The sequence below is a fragment of the Mixophyes fleayi genome, chromosome 9 (assembly GCF_038048845.1).
Source record: "Mixophyes fleayi isolate aMixFle1 chromosome 9, aMixFle1.hap1, whole genome shotgun sequence".
Lineage (NCBI taxonomy): Eukaryota > Metazoa > Chordata > Amphibia > Anura > Limnodynastidae > Mixophyes > Mixophyes fleayi.
The window spans coordinates 125883384-125910541 of NC_134410.1; the positions used below are offsets into that span (position 1 = coordinate 125883384).

The 27158-nt window shown below is 42.5% G+C and overlaps 1 protein-coding gene across 1 annotated transcript in view; it reads right to left on the reverse strand.

Annotated features, from left to right (window-relative positions):
- GDI1 (GDP dissociation inhibitor 1) overlaps positions 1-21165 on the reverse strand; it is a 32596-nt gene extending 11431 nt beyond the window's left edge. The window contains exons 1-3 of the mRNA XM_075185629.1: positions 20850-21165; positions 4506-4613; positions 3660-3759 (exon numbers count right to left, since the gene is read on the reverse strand). Of these exons, the coding sequence (XP_075041730.1) occupies positions 3660-3759; positions 4506-4613; positions 20850-20894 (253 nt within the window). The 5' untranslated portion in view covers positions 20895-21165. The remainder of the gene's footprint in view (positions 1-3659; positions 3760-4505; positions 4614-20849) is intronic.
- Between the last annotated feature and the right edge of the window lie 5993 nt (positions 21166-27158).

A 27158-nucleotide genomic window follows, 5' to 3' on the forward strand; every position in this document is an offset into this window, starting at 1 on the left:
AGAGTGCAGCCTATCCATTCACTAGGAACCAGTGACATCACTGAGAATGCAGCCTATCCAATCACTAGGAGCCAGTGACATCACTGAGAATGCAGCCTATCCAGTCACTAGGAGCCAGTGACATCACTGAGAATGCAGCCTATCCCTTCACTAGGAACCAGTGACATCACTAAGACTGCAGCCTATCCAGTCACTAGGAGCCAGTGACATCACTGAGAATGCAGCCTATCCCTTCACTAGGAACCAGTGACATCACTAAGACTGCAGCCTATCCAGTCACTAGGAACCAGTGACATCACTGAGAATGCAGCCTATCCCTTCACTAGGAACCAGTGACATCACTGAGAATGCAGCCTATCCCTTCACTATGAACCAGTGACATCACTGAGAATGCAGCCTATGCAGTCACTAGGAGCCAGTGACATCACTGAGAATGCAGCCTATCCAGTCACTAGGAGCCAGTGACATCTCTGAGAATGCAGCCTATCCAGTCACTAGGAGCCAGTGACATCACTGAGAATGTAGCCTATCCAGTCATAAGGAGCCAGTGACATCACTGAGAATGCAGCCTATCCAGTCACTAGGAGCCAGTGACATCACTGAGAATGCAGCCTATTCATTCACTAACAACCAGTGACATCACTGATAATGCAGCCTATCCAGTCACTAGGAGCCAGTGACATCACTGAGAATGCAGCCTATCCAGTCACTAGGAGCCAGTGACATCACTGAGAATGCAGCCTATTCATTCACTAACAACCAGTGACATCACTGAGAATGCAGCCTATCCCTTCACTAGAAACCAGTGTCATCTCTGAGAATGTAGCCTATCCAGTCATTAGGAGCCAGTGACATCACTGAGAATGCAGCCTATCCAGTCACTAGGAGCCAGTGACATCACTGAGAATGCAGCCTATTCATTCACTAGGAACCAGTGACATCACTGAGAATGCAGCCTATCCCTTCACTAGGAACCAGTGACATCACTGAGAATGCAGCCTATCCAGTCACTAGGAGCCAGTGACATCACTGGGAATGCAGCCTATCCAGTCACTAGGAGCCAGTGACATCACTGAGAATGCAGCCTATTCATTCACTAGGAACCAGTGTCATCTCTGAGAATGCAGCCTATCCAGTCACTAGGAGCCAGTGACATCACTGAGAATGCAGCCTATCCCTTCACTAGGAACCAGTGACATCACTGAGAATGCAGCCTATCCAGTCACTAGGAGCCAGTGTCATCTCTGAGAATGCAGCCTATCCAGTCACTAGGAGCCAGTGACATCACCGAGAATGCAGCCTATCCAGTCACTAGGAGCCAGTGACATCACTGAAAATGCAGCCTATCCCTTCACTAGGAACCAGTGACATCACTGAGAATGCAGCCTATGCAGTCACTAGGAGCCAGTGAAATCTCTGAGAATGCAGCCTATCCAGTCACTAGGAACCAGTGACATCACTGAGAGTGCAGCCTATCCAGTCACTAGGAACCAGTGAAATCTCTGAGAATGCAGCCTATCCAGTCACTAGTAACCAGTGACATCACTGAGAATGCAGCCTATCCCTTCACTAGGAACCAGTGACATCACTGAGAATGCAGCCTATCCAGTCACTAGGAACCAGTGACATCACTGAGAATGTAGCCTATCCCTTCACTAGGAACCAGTGACATCACTGAAAATGCAGCCTATCCCTTCACTAGAAACCAGTGACATCACTGAAAATGCAGCCTATCCCTTCACTAGGAACCAGTGACATCACTGAGAATGCTGCCTATCCAGTCACTAGGAACCAGTGACATCACTGAGAATGCAGCCTATCCAGTCACTAGGAACCAGTGACATCACTGAGAATGCTGCCTATCCAGTCACTAGGAACCAGTGACATCACTGAGAATGCAGCCTATCCAGTCACTAGGAGCCAGTGACATCACTGAGAATGCAGCCTATCCAGTCACTAGGAGCCAGTGACATCACTGAGAATGCAGCCTATCCCTTCACTAGAAACCAGTGACATCACTGAAAATGCAGCCTATCCCTTCACTAGGAACCAGTGACATCACTGAGAATGCTGCCTATCCAGTCACTAGGAACCAGTGACATCACTGAGAATGCTGCCTATCCAGTCACTAGGAGCCAGTGACATCACTGAGAATGCAGCCTATCCAGTCACTAGGAACCAGTGACATCACTGAGAATGCAGCCTATCCAGTCACTAGGAGCCAGTGACATCACTGAGAATGCAGCCTATCCCTTCACTAGGAACCAGTGACTGAGGCAGAAAATTTTGTCGGAATATGGGCGTGGTTAGGCGGATCAGGGTGTGGTTTCAATGTATCAGGGATGGCCCTATTTTGTTCAGACTCTGCTTATTTAAATGTTGGGAAATTTTGATCATGTCCGAAACATTAGAAGTTTAAAAGGGAAATCCAGCTCTTTCTGGACTTCTGATTCCTTGTCACACATCAGTCATATAGCTTCTATAGAGAGATTTTCTCTCCATATCTCAATAAGGATACGGAGGGACATTTATGTAAAAATGGCGGTGTTGTCCATAGCAACCGACCTGATTCTGTCTTTGTAGACTTCAGCTAGACAGACACCTGGCTGCCATCTGGGGATTTCCTCTCCCAGTTCTGTGGTGTTTTCTGATTTTCCTTCCTGTTTTCTATAGGGGATGTTTTGTAATCTGTATTTATCTTTTCAGTTTCCCAACCTTGCTTTCGGTTCTGCGGGTAACTCTGAGATATCCTTAGACATCAGAATAAAGGCGTACCTCCCAACTGTCCTAATTTAGGCGGGACACTCCCGATTTATGCTGAATGCGGACTAGGCACGCGCGTGCGCCAAGGTTTACATCAACTTTCAAAAAACAAGATTTGATTTTGCGGGACGGGATTATTTAATTAAGCGAAAGTAATGAAATTTACAGATTTTTTTTCCCAGCCAAAAGACCTGAATCCTCCCCTGCCTCTGAGATAGTACCAGGTCTTGTCGCAAGACGCATTATAGAACCTTCAGGTTACAGTTGTGAAGGAAAATACATTTCTAGACGTACCGATGTAATAGAACAATTCAAGCACACAAAACTGTCACTTATTATTAATTTAAGCCATAAGTCGAGCAGCGTCTTAGAAGGAAAATTATAAAGTTGAAATTAATAAAGGGGGTGATACTGAAGTGTTAGGAGGGTGTAACTTGATGTGACGTTTTACAATGCACCTTGAAATGCGCTAGCTGAACAAGACAACCTCCCAGCAGGCCGAGTGGTAATAGTAGAGAGGAGACTAGCGAGGGATTGTTACAGCCATTTTGGACCCTGGCAGATAAGGTGAACGGCACAAACAATGTAAGTATAACCTCCGTTTTTATTTTAACGTGTTAAAACTCCACCCAAAACAATTTTTTTTTTCAGTTTTATGGGAATTTTTTAATGTACTTGGAAAGTATATATAATAGAGTATGTCATCCCGATTGGGATGTATTACATATAAATTATTTTAGAAAGATTCCCTTTAATAACAAATAAGCCAATTGATATCTGCTCTCGATATTTTCAGCCACATTCATGAATATGGTGACATTTTCATCTGATGATGACGACAATAGCCCGACGGCCACAGTCGACAAATAGCGCAACTATTACAGAAACATTCTTACCGTTAGCCATGAGGAATTTGGGGATTAGATCCACGTTCCAGTCACGTCCTCTCCCCATACTCTCCGCAGGTCCATCTGGGATCTCAAACCTTTTATAGAGCTGTAGGTACAACACACAGACCTTGGTGAGGGGGCGACTGCACAAACTCACAAACGTAATAAAGTGTACCCATCAGCTGCACACTGCGGGGGCGGCCATTTTGTGGGATGCACCAATAATTATAAGAATTTCACCAGTGATACCAAAGTGATGTCTTTGGTTCCAAATTAATTGATGTGCCAGAATTCTCATGAACATTAACGTGTTTTGTACTTATCGGTCCCACTTGCATGAACTTTACTTAATCATTAGGGTATTAATTCAATACGTCTTTGTGCACAATCAGGGCGAAGAGTTATTGAACGTTAGCTCTTTTGACAACGATTGTTCTGAAAAATCCGTGCATCTGTTTTCTCTCCATCGGGGTGGGCGGTGTATAATAAGTAATAACCTTAAAGAGGCCCTAGCCCAGGATGATTTTAATTTTACGAACATTAAATTAATACAAATATATCCTCCTGTGTAGAACAATTATGGGTTTTTCAAGCCTAAGGGCTGAACACAAGAGTTACTGTCACGCGTTGATCTCGAGCTCTACAGACCTGGTAAATACTACAGATTATAAACAGCATTTGCTTTGCATCAATTGTAATGTTGCCTGCAGCAATCAGCAGTGATAAGACTCAGTATAACAGTCCTACGGGATCGCCCGTATTGCTTTATCTGTGTATATAAACCCTACAAACACACATGCACAATGAAAGCTTAATATTCATCTATATTATGATATTGTACGGGGACTATACCTCCTCTAACGGGGTGATTGATGAACTCTCTCCGCCGTAGTAGGGGTTCCTGTCCATGTGCAACACTTTCTTCCCATTGACAGACATGATCCCAGACAAGATGCATTCCTGCAAGGAGGGAAACAGATGAACAGCATAAAGCACCAGTAACTTCCACATTTCGTCAGATTTTTCTTCCTCGCTTTGTGGTTTATTTGTTTTGTTATTGTCCCTTTCGTATTATTTTGCTTTTTACTTTTCTACAAATGAGGAGGGGAATGGAGGCAGCAGGAAGCCACAGACTGAGAGTTATATAGTGGAAGGAGCAGGGTCTCCCAGCAGCACAGAGTATATCAGGAGATGAGTGATGTGTTAGTGAGGACAAGGCTGCATGTGACAGGGGCAGTGACATGATGTAAGGAGAGGAATGGAGGCAGCAGGAAGCCACAGACTGAGAGTTATATAGTGGAAGGAGCAGGGTTCCCAGCAGCACATAGTATATCAGGAGATGAGTGATGTGTTAGTGAGGACAGGGCTGCATGTGACAGGGGCAGTGACATGATGTGAGGAGGGGAATGGAGGCATCAGGAAGCCACAGACTGAGAGTTATATAGTGGATGGAGCAGGGACCCCCAGCAGCACAGAGTATATCAGGAGATGAGTGATGTATTAGTGAGGACAGGGCTGCATGTGACAGGGGTAGTGACATGATGTGTGGAGGGGAATGGAAGCAGCAGGAAGCCACAGACTGAGAGTTATATAGTGGATGGAGCAGGGACCCCCAGCAGCACAGAGTATATCAGGAGATGAGTGATGTGTTAGTGAGGACAGGGCTGCATGTGACAGGGGCAGTGACATGATGAGGAGGGGAATGGAGGCAGCAGGAAGCCACAGACAGAGTTATATAGTGGATGGAGCAGGGTCCCCCAGCAGCACAGAGTATATCAGGAGATGAGTGATGTGTTAGTGAGGACAGGGCTGCATGTGACAGGGGCAGTGACATGATGTGAGGAGGGGAATGGAGGCAGCAGGAAGTCACAGACTGAGAGTTATATAGTGGAAGGAGCAGGGTCTCCCAGCAGCACAGAGTATATCAGGAGATGAGTGATGTGTTAGTGAGGACAGGGCTGCATGTGACAGGGGCAGTGACATGATGTGAGGAGGGGAATGGAGGCAGCAGGAAGCCACAGACTGAGAGTTATATAGTGGAAGGAGCAGGGTCCCCCAGCAGCACAGAGTATATCAGGAGATGAGTGATGTGTGGACAGGGCTGCATGTGACAGGGGCAGTGACATGATGTGAGGAGGGGAATGGAGGCAGCAGGAAGCCACAGACTGAGAGTTATATAGTGGATGGAGCAGGGACCCCCAGCAGCACAGAGTATATCAGGAGATGAGTGATGTGTTAGTGAGGACAGGGCTGCATGTGACAGGGGCAGTGACATGATGTGAGGAGGGGAATGGAGGCAGCAGAAAGCCACAGACTGAGAGTTATATAGTGGATGGAGCAGGGTCCCCCAGCAGCACAGAGTATATCAGGAGATGAGTGATGTGTTAGTGAGGACAGGGCTGCATGTGACAGGGGCAGTGACATGATGTGAGGAGGGGAATGGAGGCAGCAGGAAGTCACAGACTGAGAGTTATATAGTGGAAGGAGCAGGGTCCCCAGCAGCACAGAGTATATCAGGAGATGAGTGATGTACACAGACTGAAAGTTATATAGTAGAACAAACAAACAGCGCAAAATAATCAAGTAAGGCATCTGTCAAATTGATGCATGAAAACTGAGAAGTCCAAAACACCAATGCAGGGAGGTCACATGGCATATGCAGAGAAGTGAGTGCACAATGCGGGGAGGTCATGGGTATTACTGTGTGTCTTCTGATAATCAGGCTCACCTACAAAGCTACTAATGCTGATTTATGACATCACGCCCCAATTTCTGCACAATTGTTTCCTCTTTGTACAACTTCTACAGAATAGATGCATTCGTGCATTATATTGCGCCCAGTGGAGACTGTGCAATTCACTAACTCTTTTCTGCAAGAAAAACAACTTAATTTCTGCACATTCTCTGGGGTGATGGAGATCGAGCCTATACTTTCCATAGGTTGCTTCTCGCTCACCCCAGACTATGTGATTCCTAACACTGCCCTATAGAGACTGTCATGTTACTGTGTGATTCCTGACACTGTCCTATAGAGACCGTCATGTTACTGTGTGATTCCTGACACTGCCCTATAGACTGTCATGTTACTGTGTGATTCCTGACACTGTCCTATAGAGACCGTCATGTTACTGTGTGATTCCTGACACTGCCCTATAGACCATCATGTTACTGTGTGATTCCTGACACTGCCCTATAGAGACCGTCATGTTACTGTGTGATGCCTGACACTGCCCTATAGAGACCGTCATGTTACTGTGTGATTCCTGACACTGCCCTATAGACCATCATGTTACTGTGTGATTCCTGACACTGCCCTATAGAGACCGTCATGTTACTGTGTGATGCCTGACACTGCCCTATAGAGACCGTCATGTTACTGTGTGATGCCTGACACTGCCCTATAGAGACCGTCATGTTACTGTGTGATTCCTGACACTGCCCTATAGAGACCGTCATGTTACTGTGTGATGCCTGACACTGCCCTATAGAGACTGTCATGTTACTGTGTGATTCCTGACACTGCCCTATAGACTGTCATGTTACTGTGTGATTCCTGACACTGCCCTATAGAGACCGTCATGTTACTGTGCGATTCCTGACACTGCCCTATAGAGACCGTCATGTTACTGTGTGATTCCTGACTCTGCCCTATAGACCGTCATGTTACTGTGTGATTCCTGACACTGTCCTATAGAGACCGTCATGTTACTGTGTGATTCCTGACACTGCCCTATAGAGACCGTCATGTTACTGTGTGATTCCTGACACTGCCCTATAGACTGTCATGTTACTGTGTGATTCCTGACACTGCCCTATAGACTGTCATGTTACTGTGTGATTCCTGACACTGTCCTATAGACCATCATGTTACTGTGTGATTCCTGACACTGCCCTATAGAGACCGTCATGTTACTGTGTGATTCCTGACACTGCCCTATAGACACTGTCATGTTACTGTGTGATTCCTGACACTGTCCTATAGACCATCATGTTACTGTGTGATTCCTGACACTGCCCTATAGAGACCGTCATGTTACTGTCTGATTCCTGACACTGCCCTATAGAGACCGTCATGTTACTGTGTGATTCCTGACACTGTCGTATAGAGACCGTCATGTTACTGTGTGATTCCTGACACTGTCCTATAGACTGTCATGTTACTGTGATTCTTGACACTGCCCTATAGAGACCGTCATGTTACTGTGTGATTCCTGACACTGCCCTATAGAGACCGTCATGTTACTGTGTGATTCCTGACACTGTCCTATAGACAGTCATGTTACTGTGTGATTCCTAACACTGCCCTATAGAGACCGTCATGTTACTGTGTGATTCCTGACACTGCCCTATAGAGACTGTCATGTTACTGTGTGATTCCTGACACTGCCCTATAGACCGTCATGTTACTGTGTGATTCCTGACACTGCCCTATAGAGACCGTCATGTTACTGTGTGATTCCTGACACTGCCCTATAGAGACCGTCATGTTACTGTGTGATTCCTGACACTGCCCTATAGAGACCGTCATGTTACTGTGTGATTCCTGACACTGCCCTATAGAGACCGTCATGTTACTGTGTGATTCCTGACACTGCCCTATAGAGACCGTCATGTTACTGTGTGATTCCTGACACTGCCCTATAGACCGTCATGTTACTGTGTGATTCCTGACACTGCCCTATAGAGACCGTCATGTTACTGTGTGATTCCTGACACTGCCCTATAGAGACCGTCATGTTACTGTGTGATTCCTGACACTGCCCTATAGAGACCGTCATGTTACTGTGCGATTCCTGACACTGCCCTATAGACCGTCATGTTACTGTGTGATTCCTGACACTGTCCTATAGACAGACATGTTACTGTGTGATTCCTAACACTGCCCTATAGAGACCGTCATGTTACTGTCTGATTCCTGACACTGCCCTATAGACACTGTCATGTTACTGTGTGATTCCTGACACTGCCCTATAGAGACCGTCATGTTACTGTGTGATTCCTGACACTGCCCTATAGACTGTCATGTTACTGTGTGATTCCTGACACTGCCCTATAGACTGTCATGTTACTGTGTGATTCCTGACACTGTCCTATAGACCATCATGTTACTGTGTGATTCCTGACACTGCCCTATAGAGACCGTCATGTTACTGTCTGATTCCTGACACTGCCCTATAGAGACCGTCATGTTACTGTGTGATTCCTGACACTGCCCTATAGACACTGTCATGTTACTGTGTGATTCCTGACACTGTCCTATAGACCATCATGTTACTGTGTGATTCCTGACACTGCCCTATAGAGACTGTCATGTTACTGTGTGATTCCTGACACTGCTCTATATAGACCGTCATGTTACTGTGTGATTCCTGACACTGCCCTATAGAGACCGTCATGTTACTGTGTGATTCCTGACACTGTCGTATAGAGACCGTCATGTTACTGTGTGATTCCTGACACTGTCCTATAGACTGTCATGTTACTGTGTGATTCCTGACACTGTCCTATAGACCGTCATGTTACTGTGTGATTCCTGACTCTGCCCTATAGAGACTGTCATGTTACTGTGTGATTCCTGACACTGCTCTATATAGACCGTCATGTTACTGTGTGATTCCTGACACTGCCCTATAGAGACCGTCATGTTACTGTGTGATTCCTGACACTGTCGTATAGAGACCGTCATGTTACTGTGTGATTCCTGACACTGCCCTATAGAGACCGTCATGTTACTGTGTGATTCCTGACACTACCCTATATAGACTGTCATGTTACTGTGATTCTTGACACTGCCCTATAGAGACCGTCATGTTACTGTGTGATTCCTGACACTGCCCTATAGAGACCGTCATGTTACTGTGTGATTCCTGACACTGTCCTATAGACAGTCATGTTACTGTGTGATTCCTAACACTGCCCTATAGAGACCGTCATGTTACTGTGTGATTCCTGACACTGCCCTATAGAGACTGTCATGTTACTGTGTGATTCCTGACACTGCCCTATAGACCGTCATGTTACTGTGTGATTCCTGACACTGCCCTATAGAGACCGTCATGTTACTGTGTGATTCCTGACACTGCCCTATAGAGACCGTCATGTTACTGTATGATTCCTGACACTGCCCTATAGAGACCGTCATGTTACTGTGTGATTCCTGACACTGCCCTATAGAGACCGTCATGTTACTGTGTGATTCCTGACACTGCCCTATAGAGACCGTCATGTTACTGTGTGATTCCTGACACTGCCCTATAGACACTGTCATGTTACTGTGTGATTCCTGACACTGTCCTATAGACCATCATGTTACTGTGTGATTCCTGACACTGCCCTATAGAGACCGTCATGTTACTGTCTGATTCCTGACACTGCCCTATAGAGACCGTCATGTTACTGTGTGATTCCTGACACTGTCGTATAGAGACCGTCATGTTACTGTGTGATTCCTGACACTGTCCTATAGACTGTCATGTTACTGTGATTCTTGACACTGCCCTATAGAGACCGTCATGTTACTGTGTGATTCCTGACACTGCCCTATAGAGACCGTCATGTTACTGTGTGATTCCTGACACTGTCCTATAGACAGTCATGTTACTGTGTGATTCCTAACACTGCCCTATAGAGACCGTCATGTTACTGTGTGATTCCTGACACTGCCCTATAGAGACTGTCATGTTACTGTGTGATTCCTGACACTGCCCTATAGACCGTCATGTTACTGTGTGATTCCTGACACTGCCCTATAGAGACCGTCATGTTACTGTGTGATTCCTGACACTGCCCTATAGAGACCGTCATGTTACTGTGTGATTCCTGACACTGCCCTATAGAGACCGTCATGTTACTGTGTGATTCCTGACACTGCCCTATAGAGACCGTCATGTTACTGTGTGATTCCTGACACTGCCCTATAGACCGTCATGTTACTGTGTGATTCCTGACACTGCCCTATAGAGACCGTCATGTTACTGTGTGATTCCTGACACTGCCCTATAGAGACCGTCATGTTACTGTGTGATTCCTGACACTGCCCTATAGAGACCGTCATGTTACTGTGTGATTCCTGACACTACCCTATATAGACTGTCATGTTACTGTGATTCTTGACACTGCCCTATAGAGACCGTCATGTTACTGTGTGATTCCTGACACTGCCCTATAGAGACCGTCATGTTACTGTGTGATTCCTGACACTGTCCTATAGACAGTCATGTTACTGTGTGATTCCTAACACTGCCCTATAGAGACCGTCATGTTACTGTGTGATTCCTGACACTGCCCTATAGAGACTGTCATGTTACTGTGTGATTCCTGACACTGCCCTATAGACCGTCATGTTACTGTGTGATTCCTGACACTGCCCTATAGAGACCGTCATGTTACTGTGTGATTCCTGACACTGCCCTATAGAGACCGTCATGTTACTGTGTGATTCCTGACACTGCCCTATAGAGACCGTCATGTTACTGTGTGATTCCTGACACTGCCCTATAGAGACCGTCATGTTACTGTGTGATTCCTGACACTGCCCTATAGAGACCGTCATGTTACTGTGTGATTCCTGACACTGCCCTATAGACACTGTCATGTTACTGTGTGATTCCTGACACTGTCCTATAGACCATCATGTTACTGTGTGATTCCTGACACTGCCCTATAGAGACCGTCATGTTACTGTCTGATTCCTGACACTGCCCTATAGAGACCGTCATGTTACTGTGTGATTCCTGACACTGTCGTATAGAGACCGTCATGTTACTGTGTGATTCCTGACACTGTCCTATAGACTGTCATGTTACTGTGATTCTTGACACTGCCCTATAGAGACCGTCATGTTACTGTGTGATTCCTGACACTGCCCTATAGAGACCGTCATGTTACTGTGTGATTCCTGACACTGTCCTATAGACAGTCATGTTACTGTGTGATTCCTAACACTGCCCTATAGAGACCGTCATGTTACTGTGTGATTCCTGACACTGCCCTATAGAGACTGTCATGTTACTGTGTGATTCCTGACACTGCCCTATAGACCGTCATGTTACTGTGTGATTCCTGACACTGCCCTATAGAGACCGTCATGTTACTGTGTGATTCCTGACACTGCCCTATAGAGACCGTCATGTTACTGTGTGATTCCTGACACTGCCCTATAGAGACCGTCATGTTACTGTGTGATTCCTGACACTGCCCTATAGAGACCGTCATGTTACTGTGTGATTCCTGACACTGCCCTATAGACCGTCATGTTACTGTGTGATTCCTGACACTGCCCTATAGAGACCGTCATGTTACTGTGTGATTCCTGACACTGCCCTATAGAGACCGTCATGTTACTGTGTGATTCCTGACACTGCCCTATAGAGACCGTCATGTTACTGTGCGATTCCTGACACTGCCCTATAGACCGTCATGTTACTGTGTGATTCCTGACACTGTCCTATAGACAGTCATGTTACTGTGTGATTCCTAACACTGCCCTATAGAGACCGTCATGTTACTGTCTGATTCCTGACACTGCCCTATAGACACTGTCATGTTACTGTGTGATTCCTGACACTGCCCTATAGAGACCGTCATGTTACTGTGTGATTCCTGACACTGCCCTATAGAGACCGTCATGTTACTGTGTGATTCCTGACACTGCCCTATAGAGACCGTCATGTTACTGTGTGATTCCTGACACTGCCCTATAGAGACCGTCATGTTACTGTGTGATTCCTGACACTGCCCTATAGAGACCGTCATGTTACTGTGTGATTCCTGACACTGCCCTATAGACCGTCATGTTACTGTGTGATTCCTGACACTGCCCTATAGACCGTCATGTTACTGTGTGATTCCTGACACTGCCCTATAGACCGTCATGTTACTGTGTGATTCCTGACACTGCCCTATAGACCGTCATGTTACTGTGTGATTCCTGACACTGCCCTATAGACCGTCATGTTACTGTGTGATTCCTGACATTGCCCTATAGACTGTCATGTTACTGTGTAATTCCTGACACTGCCCTATAGACTGTCATGTTACTGTGTGATTCCAGACACTGCCCTATAGAGACTGTCATGTTACTGTGTGATTCCTGACACTGCCCTATAGAGACCGTCATGTTACTGTGTGATTCCTGACACTGCCCTATAGACTGTCATGTTACTGTGTGATTCCTGACACTGACCTATAGAGACCGTCATGTTACTGTGTGATTCCTGACACTGCCCTATAGAGACCGTCATGTTACTGTGTGATTCCTGACATTGCCCTATAGACACTGTCATGTTACTGTGTGATTCCTTACACTGCCCTATAGACCGTCATGTTACTGTGTGATTCCTGACACTGTCCTATAGACCGTCATGTTACTGTGTGATTCCTGACACTGCCCTATAGACCATCATGTTACTGTGTGATTCCTGACACTGCCCTATAGAGACCGTCATGTTACTGTGTGATTCCTGACACTGTCCTATAGACCGTCATGTTACTGTGTGATTCCTGACACTGCCCTATAGACCGTCGTGTTACTGTGTGATTCCTGACATTGCCCTATAGACTGTCATGTTACTGTGTGATTCCTGACACTGTCCTATAGACCGTCATGTTACTGTGTGATTCCTGACATTGCCCTATAGAGACTGTCATGTTACTGTGTGATTCCTGACACTGCCCTATAGAGACTGTCATGTTACTGTGTGATTCCTGACACTGCCCTATAGAGACCGTCATGTTACTGTGTGATTCCTGACACTGCCCTATAGAGACCGTCATGTTACTGTGTGATTCCTGACACTGCCCTATAGACTGTCATGTTACTGTGTGATTCCTGACACTGCCCTATAGAGACTGTCATTTTACTGTGTGATTCCTGACACTGCCCTATAGAGACTGTCATGTTACTGTGTGATTCCTGACACTGCCCTATAGAGACCGTCATGTTACTGTGTGATTCCTGACACTGCCCTATAGAGACCGTTCATGTTACTGTGTGATTCCTGACACTGCCCTATAGAGACCGTCATGTTACTGTGTGATTCCTGACACTGCCCTATAGAGACTGTCATGTTACTGTGTGATTCCTGACATTTCCCTATAGAGACTGTCATGTTACTGTGTGATTCCTGACATTTCCCTATAGAGACCGTCATGTTACTGTGTGATTCCTGACACTGCCCTATAGAGACTGTCATGTTACTGTGTGATTCCTGACACTGCCCTATAGACTGTCATGTTACTGTGTGATTCCTGACACTGCCCTATAGAGACTGTCATGTTACTGTGTGATTCCTGACACTGCCCTATAGAGACTGTCATGTTACTGTGTGATTCCTGACACTGCCCTATAGAGACCGTCATGTTACTGTCTGATTCCTGACACTGCCCTATAGAGACCGTTCATGTTACTGTGTGATTCCTGACACTGCCCTATAGAGACCGTCATGTTACTGTGTGATTCCTGACACTGCCCTATAGAGACCGTCATGTTACTGTGTGATTCCTGACATTTCCCTATAGAGACTGTCATGTTACTGTGTGATTCCTGACACTGCCCTATAGACTGTCATGTTACTGTGTGATTCCTGACACTGCCCTATAGAGACTGTCATGTTACTGTGTGATTCCTGACACTGCCCTATAGAGACTGTCATGTTACTGTGTGAGTCCTGACACTGCCCTATAGAGACTGTCATGTTACTGTGTGATTCCTTACACTGCCCTATAGACCGTCATGTTACTGTGTGATTCCTGACATTTCCCTATAGAGACTGTCATGTTACTGTGTGATTCCTGACACTGCCCTATAGACACTGTCATGTTACTGTGTGATTCCTGACATTTCCCTATAGAGACTGTCATGTTACTGTGTGATTCCTGACACTGCCCTATATAGACCGTCATGTTACTGTGTGATTCCTGACATTTCCCTATAGAGACTGTCATGTTACTGTGTGATTCCTGACATTTCCCTATAGAGACTGTCATGTTACTGTGTGATTCCTGACACTGCCCTATAGAGACCGTCATGTTACTGTGTGATGCCTGACACTGCCCTATAGAGACCGTCATGTTACTGTGTGATGCCTGACACTGCCCTATAGAGACCGTCATGTTACTGTGTGATTCCTGACACTGCCCTATAGAGACCGTCATGTTACTGTGTGATGCCTGACACTGCCCTATAGAGACTGTCATGTTACTGTGTGATTCCTGACACTGCCCTATAGACTGTCATGTTACTGTGTGATTCCTGACACTGCCCTATAGAGACCGTCATGTTACTGTGTGATGCCTGACACTGCCCTATAGACTGTCATGTTACTGTGTGATTCCTGACACTGCCCTATAAACCGTCATGTTACTGTGTGATTCCTGACACTGCCCTATAGACTGTCATGTTACTGTGTGATTCCTGACACTGCCCTATAGAGACCGTCATGTTACTGTGTGATTCCTGACACTGTCCTATAGACCGTCATGTTACTGTGTGATTCCTGACACTGCCCTATAGAGACCGTCATGTTACTGTGTGATTCCTGACACTGCCCTATAGAGACCGTCATGTTACTGTGTGATTCCTGACACTGCCCTATAGAGACCGTCATGTTACTGTGCGATTCCTGACACTGCCCTATAGACCGTCATGTTACTGTGTGATTCCTGACACTGTCCTATAGACAGTCATGTTACTGTGTGATTCCTAACACTGCCCTATAGAGACCGTCATGTTACTGTCTGATTCCTGACACTGCCCTATAGACACTGTCATGTTACTGTGTGATTCCTGACACTGCCCTATAGACACTGTCATGTTACTGTGTGATTCCTGACACTGCCCTATAGAGACCGTCATGTTACTGTGTGATTCCTGACACTGCCCTATAGACTGTCATGTTACTGTGTGATTCCTGACACTGCCCTATAGACTGTCATGTTACTGTGTGATTCCTGACACTGTCCTATTGACCATCATGTTACTGTGTGATTCCTGACACTGCCCTATAGAGACCGTCATGTTACTGTCTGATTCCTGACACTGCCCTATAGAGACCGTCATGTTACTGTGTGATTCCTGACACTGCCCTATAGACACTGTCATGTTACTGTGTGATTCCTGACACTGTCCTATAGACCATCATGTTACTGTGTGATTCCTGACACTGCCCTATAGAGACCGTCATGTTACTGTCTGATTCCTGACACTGCCCTATAGAGACCGTCATGTTACTGTGTGATTCCTGACACTGTCGTATAGAGACCGTCATGTTACTGTGTGATTCCTGACACTGTCCTATAGACTGTCATGTTACTGTGTGATTCCTGACACTGTCCTATAGACCGTCATGTTACTGTGTGATTCCTGACTCTGCCCTATAGAGACTGTCATGTTACTGTGTGATTCCTGACACTGCTCTATATAGACCGTCATGTTACTGTGTGATTCCTGACACTGCCCTATAGAGACCGTCATGTTACTGTGTGATTCCTGACACTGTCGTATAGAGACCGTCATGTTACTGTGTGATTCCTGACACTGCCCTATAGAGACCGTCATGTTACTGTGTGATTCCTGACACTACCCTATATAGACTGTCATGTTACTGTGATTCTTGACACTGCCCTATAGAGACCGTCATGTTACTGTGTGATTCCTGACACTGCCCTATAGAGACCGTCATGTTACTGTGTGATTCCTGACACTGTCCTATAGACAGTCATGTTACTGTGTGATTCCTAACACTGCCCTATAGAGACCGTCATGTTACTGTGTGATTCCTGACACTGCCCTATAGAGACCGTCATGTTACTGTGTGATTCCTGACACTGCCCTATAGAGACCGTCATGTTACTGTGTGATTCCTGACACTGCCCTATAGACCGTCATGTTACTGTGTGATTCCTGACACTGCCCTATAGACCGTCATGTTACTGTGTGATTCCTGACACTGCCCTATAGACCGTCATGTTACTGTGTGATTCCTGACACTGCCCTATAGACCGTCATGTTACTGTGTGATTCCTGACATTGCCCTATAGACTGTCATGTTACTGTGTAATTCCTGACACTGCCCTATAGACCGTCATGTTACTGTGTGATTCCTGACACTGCCCTATAGAGACTGTCATGTTACTGTGTGATTCCTGACACTGCCCTATAGAGACCGTCATGTTACTGTGTGATTCCTGACACTGCCCTATAGACTGTCATGTTACTGTGTGATTCCTGACACTGACCTATAGAGACCGTCATGTTACTGTGTGATTCCTGACACTGCCCTATAGAGACCGTCATGTTACTGTGTGATTCCTGACATTGCCCTATAGACACTGTCATGTTACTGTGTGATTCCTTACACTGCCCTATAGACCGTCATGTTACTGTGTGATTCCTGACACTGTCCTATAGACCGTCATGTTACTGTGTGATTCCTGACACTGCCCTATAGACCGTCATGTTACTGTGTGATTCCTGACACTGCCCTATAGACCGTCATGTTACTGTGTGATTCCTGACACTGCCCTATAGACCGTCATGTTACTGTGTGATTCCTGACACTGCCCTATAGAGACTGTCATGTTACTGTGTGATTCCTGACACTGTCCTATAGACCGTCATGTTACTGTGTGATTCCTGACACTGCCCTATAGACTGTCATGTTACTGTCTGATTCCTGACACTGCCCTATAGAGACTGTCATGTTACTGTGTGATTCCTGACACTGCCCTATAGAGACTGTCATGTTACTGTGTGATTCCTGACACTGCCCTATAGAGACCGTCATGTTACTGTCTGATTCCTGACACTGCCCTATAGAGACCGTCATGTTACTGTCTGATTCCTGACACTGCCCTATAGAGACTGTCATGTTACTGTGTGATTCCTGACATTTCCCTATAGAGACTGTCATGTTACTGTGTGATTCCTGACATTTCCCTATAGAGACCGTCATGTTACTGTCTGATTCCTGACACTGCCCTATAGACACTGTCATGTTACTGTGTGATTCCTGACACTGCCCTATAGAGACCGTCATGTTACTGTGTAATTCCTGACACTGCCCTATAGAGACTGTCATGTTACTGTGTGATTCCTGACATTTCCCTATAGAGACCGTCATGTTACTGTGTGATTCCTGACACTGCCCTATAGAGACTGTCATGTTACTGTGTGATTCCTGACATTTCCCTATAGAGACTGTCATGTTACTGTGTGATTCCTGACATTTCCCTATAGAGACCGTCATGTTACTGTGTGATTCCTGACACTGCCCTATAGAGACTGTCATGTTACTGTGTGATTCCTGACACTGCCCTATAGACTGTCATGTTACTGTGTGATTCCTGACACTGCCCTATAGAGACTGTCATGTTACTGTGTGATTCCTGACACTGCCCTATAGAGACTGTCATGTTACTGTGTGATTCCTGACACTGCCCTATAGAGACCGTCATGTTACTGTCTGATTCCTGACACTGCCCTATAGAGACCGTTCATGTTACTGTGTGATTCCTGACACTGCCCTATAGAGACCGTCATGTTACTGTGTGATTCCTGACACTGCCCTATAGAGACCGTCATGTTACTGTGTGATTCCTGACATTTCCCTATAGAGACTGTCATGTTACTGTGTGATTCCTGACACTGCCCTATAGACTGTCATGTTACTGTGTGATTCCTGACACTGCCCTATAGAGACTGTCATGTTACTGTGTGATTCCTGACACTGCCCTATAGAGACTGTCATGTTACTGTGTGAGTCCTGACACTGCCCTATAGAGACTGTCATGTTACTGTGTGATTCCTTACACTGCCCTATAGACCGTCATGTTACTGTGTGATTCCTGACATTTCCCTATAGAGACTGTCATGTTACTGTGTGATTCCTGACACTGCCCTATAGACACTGTCATGTTACTGTGTGATTCCTGACATTTCCCTATAGAGACTGTCATGTTACTGTGTGATTCCTGACACTGCCCTATATAGACCGTCATGTTACTGTGTGATTCCTGACATTTCCCTATAGAGACTGTCATGTTACTGTGTGATTCCTGACATTTCCCTATAGAGACTGTCATGTTACTGTGTGATTCCTGACACTGCCCTATAGAGACCGTCATGTTACTGTGTGATTCCTGACATTTCCCTATAGAGACTGTCATGTTACTGTGTGATTCCTGACATTTCCCTATAGAGACCGTCATGTTACTGTGTGATTCCTGACACTGCCCTATAGAGACTGTCATGTTACTGTGTGATTCCCGACACTGCCCTATAGACTGTCATGTTACTGTGTGATTCCTGACACTGCCCTATAGAGACCGTCATGTTACTGTGTGATTCCTGACACTGCCCTATAGAGACTGTCATGTTACTGTGTGATTCCTGACACTGCCCTATAGAGACCGTCATGTTACTGTGTGATTCCTGACACTGCCCTATAGAGACCGTTCATGTTACTGTGTGATTCCTGACACTGCCCTATAGAGACCGTCATGTTACTGTGTGATTCCTGACACTGCCCTATAGACTGTCATGTTACTGTGTGATTCCTGACACTACCCTATAGAGACCGTCATGTTACTGTGTGATTCCTGACACTGCCCTATAGACACTGTCATGTTACTGTGTGATTCCTGACACTACCCTATAGAGACCGTCATGTTACTGTGTGATTCCTGACATTTCCCTATAGAGACTGTCATGTTACTGTGTGATTCCTGACACTGCCCTATAGACTGTCATGTTACTGTGTGATTCCTGACACTGCCCTATAGAGACTGTCATGTTACTGTGTGATTCCTGACACTGCCCTATAGAGACTGTCATGTTACTGTGTGAGTCCTGACACTGCCCTATAGAGACCGTCATGTTACTGTGTGATTCCTGACACTGCCCTATAGAGACTGTCATGTTACTGTGTGAGTCCTGACACTGCCCTATAGAGACCGTCATGTTACTGTGTGATTCCTGACACTGCCCTATAGAGACCGTCATGTTACTGTGTGATTCCTGACACTGCCCTATAGAGACTGTCATGTTACTCAGTAACAATGTGTCAGGGAGATTTGCATGAATTGATGTGTACAGCTGGAATTCCAGGATGTGACATCCTCCCTGACGGAGAAACCTGATCAGTGGAAATGCAGAATGAGGGGCTGGGCTAAAGTCTTTCAGCCATAGACCAGACCAAAACACGAGCCCTTATTTCCACCTGTAATCTACAGAAGGGGCCACCTAATCAGGAAATACCTGTCACAACCCCACCTCAAACTGTTGCACCACTGAAACATCAATTCCTGAGTCTACAACCTGATCCCCATCTATTTCCAACCTCCAATATGACCCGTTCGGTAACAAAGCAGCCTCCACATCCCATGACAACTGCCATCTAAACCTTTGGGTGACTTTTGGGGTGTTAGAAAAAAGGGCGTGTGCACCTTACGTGCAATTAACCCGTTCAGCACCAAGGAGAGAGCACAATATCTTCTATTGTCATCAGCAACAGAGAACCTGCAGCTTACATCACTACAGGCCACACTACCGCCCCCACCTCATTGCATCTGACAATCCCTATAGAAACAATACGATGCCTCCCATGCTGGACCTGTCTATTGTCAACTAATCTGATTTTTTTTGTGCATGTCATTACAATTGACATTGAAATCCCTAAGTACTATGCACCCCATCTCACTCACCTGAACCCCAAAGTCTCCCTGCACTGACTAGTTATTACATTACACCATCCAGAACCCATTGTGTTGCAGAATCTCCCATTACATTGCACTAGATATACATTCAGACCATCATTACATTATATAATGGCTCCCTGAGCAGTGCACATAATAACAGTGTATTATATACACAACTGGACCATGTCATGATATTGCACATAATAACAGTGTATTATATACACAACTGGACCATGTCATGATATTGCACATAATAACAGTGTATTATATACACAACTGGACTATGTCATGATATTGCACATAATAACAGTGTATTATATACACAACTGGACCATGTCATGATATTGCACATAATAACAGTGTATTATATACACAACTGGACCATGTCATGATATTGCACATAATAACAGTGTATTATATACACAACTGGACCATGTCATGATATTGCACAATGAGAGGCAGCTGCCACACCACTATCTGCCCCTCCCTGGGGCTACTCACTGTTAGGCCGGTGCCCAGAACGATGACATCGTACTCCTCATCCATCCTGCAGGTGCCCGGGGTGCTGGCAGCTTCCTCTCTGCAACCACAACTCAGCAAAGCTGCGGGAATGAGATGGACCAAAGATGGCTGCACGGCAGCACCGCCCTGTCCGCCTCCGCGACGACAAGTAGTCCCTGGCTGTACCCAGGGGCCCCGGAGCACAGAGAGGGGGGGCAGGGAGCGGAGGGAGGGGAGGTGGACGGGTACAGCCTGGTGTGTACTGGGGGGCTCGGGGGGCTGTCACACTGAGTGTCTCCCGGGACACCCGGCTCCCTCATCTAAGGATGGACGGGGTGGATGACCTTGGTGATGGGGCTCTGAGTGTGGATCACTGCGCGCCTGCATCATCCTCTGTGGATGCTCTAATGTCATTTATCTAATACTGATAGTATCCTGTATATAATATATACTGCTAATATCCTGTGTATATAATATATACTGCTAATATCCTGTATATAATATATACTACTAATATCCTGTGTATATAATATATACTGATACTATCCTGTGTATATAATACTGCTAATATCCTGTATATAATATATACTGCTAATATCCTGTGTATATAATATATACTGCTAATATCCTGTATATAATATATACTGCTAATATCCTGTGTATATAATACTGCTAATATCCTGTATATAATATATACTACTAATATCCTGTGTATATAATATATACTGATACTATCCTGTGTATATAATACTGCTAATATCCTGTATATAATATATACTGCTAATATCCTGTGTATATAATATATACTGCTAATATCCTGTATATAATATATACTGCTAATATCCTGTGTATATAATATATACTGCTAATATCCTGTGTATATAATATATACTACTAATATCCTGTGTATATAATATATACTGATACTATCCTGTGTATATAATACTGCTAATATCCTGTATATAATATATACTGCTAATATCCTGTGTATATAATATATACTGCTAATATCCTGTATATAATATATACTACTAATATCCTGTGTATATAATATATACTGCTAATATCCTGTATATAATATATACTACTAATATCCTGTGTATATAATACTGCTAATATCCTGTATATAATATATACTGATACTATCCTGTGTATATAATACTGCTAATATCCTGTATATAATATATACTGCTAATATCCTGTGTATATAATATATACTGCTAATATCCTGTATATAATATATACTACTAATATCCTGTGTATATAATATATACTGATACTATCCTGTGTATATAATACTGATAATATCCTGTGTATATAATACTGCTAATATCCTGTGTATATAATACTGCTAATATCCTGTATATAATATATACTACTAATATCCTGTGTATATAATATATACTGCTAATATCCTGTGTATATAATATATACTGATACTATCCTGTGTATATAATACTGATAATATCCTGTATATAATATATACTGCTAATATCCTGTGTATATAATATATACTGATAATTTCCTGTGTATATAATACTGCTAATATCCTGTGTATATAATATATACTGATACTATCCTGTGTATATAATATATACTGCTAATATCCTGTGTATATAATATATACTGTATATATAATATATACTGCTAATATCCTGTGTATATAATATATACTGCTAATATCATATACTGTATATATAATATATGCTGCTAATATCATATACTGTATATATAATATATACTGCTAATATCCTGTGTATATAATACTGCTAATATCATATCCTGTGTATCTAATACTGCTAATATCATATACTGTGTATAATATATACTGCTAATATCCTGTGTATATAATATATACTGATAATATCCTGTGTATATAATACTGCTAATATCCTGTGTATATAATATATACTGATACTATCCTGTGTATATAATACTGCTAATATCCTGTGTATATAATATATACTACTAATACCCTGTGTCTATAATACTATTATCCTGTGTATATAATACTGCTAATATCCTGTGTATATAATATATACTGCTAATATCCTGTGTATCTAATACTGCTAATATCCTGTGTATATAATATATACTGCTGATATCCTGTGTATATAATATATACTGCTAATATCCTGTGTATCTAATACTGCTAATATCCTGTGTATATAATACTGCTAATATCCTGTGTATATAATATATACTGATACTATCCTGTGTATATAATACTGCTAATATCCTGTGTATATAATATATACTGCTAATATCCTGTGTATATAATATATACTGCTAATATCCTGTGTATATAATATATACTGTATATATAATATATACTGCTAATATCCTGTGTATATAATATATACTGCTAATATCATATACTGTATATATAATATATGCTGCTAATATCATATACTGTATATATAATATATACTGCTAATATCCTGTGTATATAATACTGCTAATATCATATCCTGTGTATCTAATACTGCTAATATCATATACTGTGTATAATATATACTGCTAATATCCTGTGTATATAATATATACTGATAATATCCTGTGTATATAATACTGCTAATATCCTGTGTATATAATATATACTGATACTATCCTGTGTATATAATACTGCTAATATCCTGTGTATATAATATATACTGCTAATACCCTGTGTCTATAATACTGCTATTATCCTGTGTATATAATACTGCTAATATCCTGTGTATATAATATATACTGCTAATATCCTGTGTATCTAATACTGCTAATATCCTGTGTATATAATATATACTGCTAATATCCTGTGTATCTAATACTGCTAATATCCTGTGTATCTGGCCAATAAATGTCCTATACAGATCTATTAACAGTCACATTTATTATTATTATTCTTTATTTGTTAGGCGCCACAAGGCTTCCGCAGCGCCGTACACAGTACAAACAGTACACATGCTGTGTAATATCCTATACATCAATTAACAGTTACATGCTGTGTAATCTAATAACAGTTACATGCTATGTAATATCCTATATATCTATCTAATACCAGTCACATGCTGTGTAAAATCCTATATATCTATCTAATAACAGTTATATACTGTGTAATATCCCATATATCTAATAACAGTTACATGCTGTGTAATATCCTATATATCTATCTAATAACAGTTACATGCTGTGTAATATCCTATATATCTATCTAATACCAGTTACATGCTGTGTAATATCCTATATATCTATCTAATAACAGTTATATGCTATGTAATATCATATCTATCTATTAACAGTTACATACTGTGTAATATCCTATATATCTATCTAATAACAGTTACATGCTGTGTAATATCCTATATATCTATCTAATAACAGTTATATACTGTGTAATATCCCATATATCTAATAACAGTTACATGCTGTGTAATATCCTATATATCTATCTAATAACAGTTACATGCTGTGTAATATCCTATATATCTATCTAATAACAGTTATATACTGTGTAATATCCTATATATATAATAACAGTTACATGCTGTGTAATATCCTATATATCTATCTAATAACAGTTATATGCTATGTAATATCTTATATATCTATTAACAGTTACATACTGTGTAATATCCTATATATCTATCTAATAGCAGTTACATGCTGTGTAATATCCTATATATCTATCTAATAACAGTTACATGCTGTGTAATATCATATCTATCTATCTAATAACAGTTATATACTGTGTAATATCCTATATATATAACAGTTACATGCTGTGTAATATCCTATATATCTAATAACAGTTATATACTATGTAATATCTTATATATCTATTAACAGTTAGATAATGGATAATATCCTACATATCTATCTAATAACAGTTACATACTGTGTAATATCCTATGTAACTATCTAATAACAGTTACATGCTGTGTAATATCCTATATATCTAGCTAATAACAGTTACATACTGTGTAATATCTTATATATCTATCTAATAACAGTTACATACTGTGTAATAGCCTATATCTATTAACAGTTACATACTGTGTAATATGCTATATATCTATCTGATAACAGTTACATGCTATGTAATATCCTATATATCTATTAACAGTTACATGCTGTGTAATTTCCTATATATCTATCTAATAACAGTTACATACTGTGTAATATCTTATATATCAATTAACAGTTACATACTGTGTAATAGCCTATATAGCTAACTAATAAATTTCATATGCCATGTAATATCATATATACCTAACTAATACCAGTCACATAATGTGTAATATGTTATATACCTATATAATAAATGTTATATGCCATGTAATATCCTATACACCTATCTGATAAATGTTATATGCCATGCAATATCCTATATTTCTAGCTAATGTCAAATTCTGTGTAATATCTTATATATCTATCTAATAATAGACACATACTGTGTAATATCCTATATATCTATCTAATAAATGTCATATGCCATGTAATATCCTATATATCTATCTAATAAATGTCATATGCCATGTAATATCCTATATACCTATCTAATACCAGTCACATACTGTGTGATATGCTATATATCTACCTAATAAATGTCATGTGCCATGCAATATCTTATATATACTCGTCACATACTATGTACTTTCCTATATATCTACTTAATAAATGTTGTATGCCATGTAATATACAGTATATCTATCTAATATCAGTCACATGCCATGTAATATCCTATATACCCATCTAATAACAGTCACATACTGTGTAGCATTCTTTATAATAAGTTACATGCTACTCTATGTGATATCATATCTATCTAATAAATGTCATATACCATGTAATATCCTATACACATATCTAATAACAGTTATATGCTATGTAATATCATATACTTTATATGTATATATACACCAATCATCCACATTAAAACCACCTGCCTAATATTGTGTAGGTCGCCCTCCTGCCGCCAAAACAGCTCTGACCTGTCGAGGCATGGACTCCACAAGACCTGTGATGGTGTCCTGTGGTATCTGCCACCAAGACATTAGCAGCAGACACTTGTAGGCTGAAAGGTGAGGCCTCTATGGCTCGGACTGTTTTTTTCCAGCACATCCCACAGATGCTCAATCGGATTGAGATCTGGGGAATTTGAAGCCAAGCCAACACCTTGAGCTCTTTGTCATGTTCTTCAAACCATTCCTGAACAGTTTTTCCAGTGTGGCAGGACGCATTATCTTGCTGAAAGAGGCCACTGCCATCAGGGAATACCGCAGCCATGAAGGGGTGTACTTGGTCTGCAGTAATGTTTAGGTAGGTGGAACGTGTCAAAGTAACATCTATATAAGGGGTGTCCAACCTTTTAGCTTCCCTGGGCCACATTGGAAGACGACGAGTTGGTTTGGGCCGCACATAAGATACACTAACAATAACGATAGCTGATCATCCAAAAAACCATTGAAAACATAGTTAACATATATATATATATATATCACTTTTTTTCAAATCCCCCTATACTTACCTTTCAATCGCCCTGTTCAAAAAATCCTCTCTAATTATTATACTATAATCACTTTTTGTATTGTTTCGATGCAATATCAAATCAATAAAGTGCATTTAAGCCAGGCATTGTATATCAGGGTGCCCTGACCAGGCCTGCGGTACCTGACATATACACCACTGTGACCCCAAATTGTCACCTGTTTTGATAATTACACCACTATGTTAGTTAAGGGATAACAACTTATAATGGGCCAAAGAGAATAATATATAATGCCCCATTAGTATTACAAGTAGAAATATGTAGCAGGGAGATAAGGTCCATGATGCTCCAGGACCAGGTGACTTTTATTCACTTGTCAGCGTCCCTTGAAATAATAAAAAAAATCCCCCTTAACTTACCTAATAATCGGCTTGTTCTTCTGTCCGCTTCTCTTCTTCTCTCCAATTCTGTGCTGCTGATTGTTCTTCTTGCGCGGGTGTCTCCTCTGTGCTGCGATCCGCAATGGATGTTGGGCGTGATGACATCACGCCCGCCATTCACTGCGAGCACCGCACGGAGGAGGAGACAAGGGAGGGAGCCAGAGTACCAGCTGACGTGACCGCGTGACCGCAAGGTAAGTATTTTCTTTTCTTTTCTTTTTTTGCAGGATTTTTTTTTTCCATTAACAGCGCTGCCCCCTTGCCACAACCAAAACTCCTTCTGGGCCACATTTACAGGCGTGCTGGGCCGCATGCGGCCCGTGGGTTGGACAACCCTGATCTATATGAATGCCAGGATCCAAGGTTTCCCAGCAGAACATTGCCCAGATCATCACA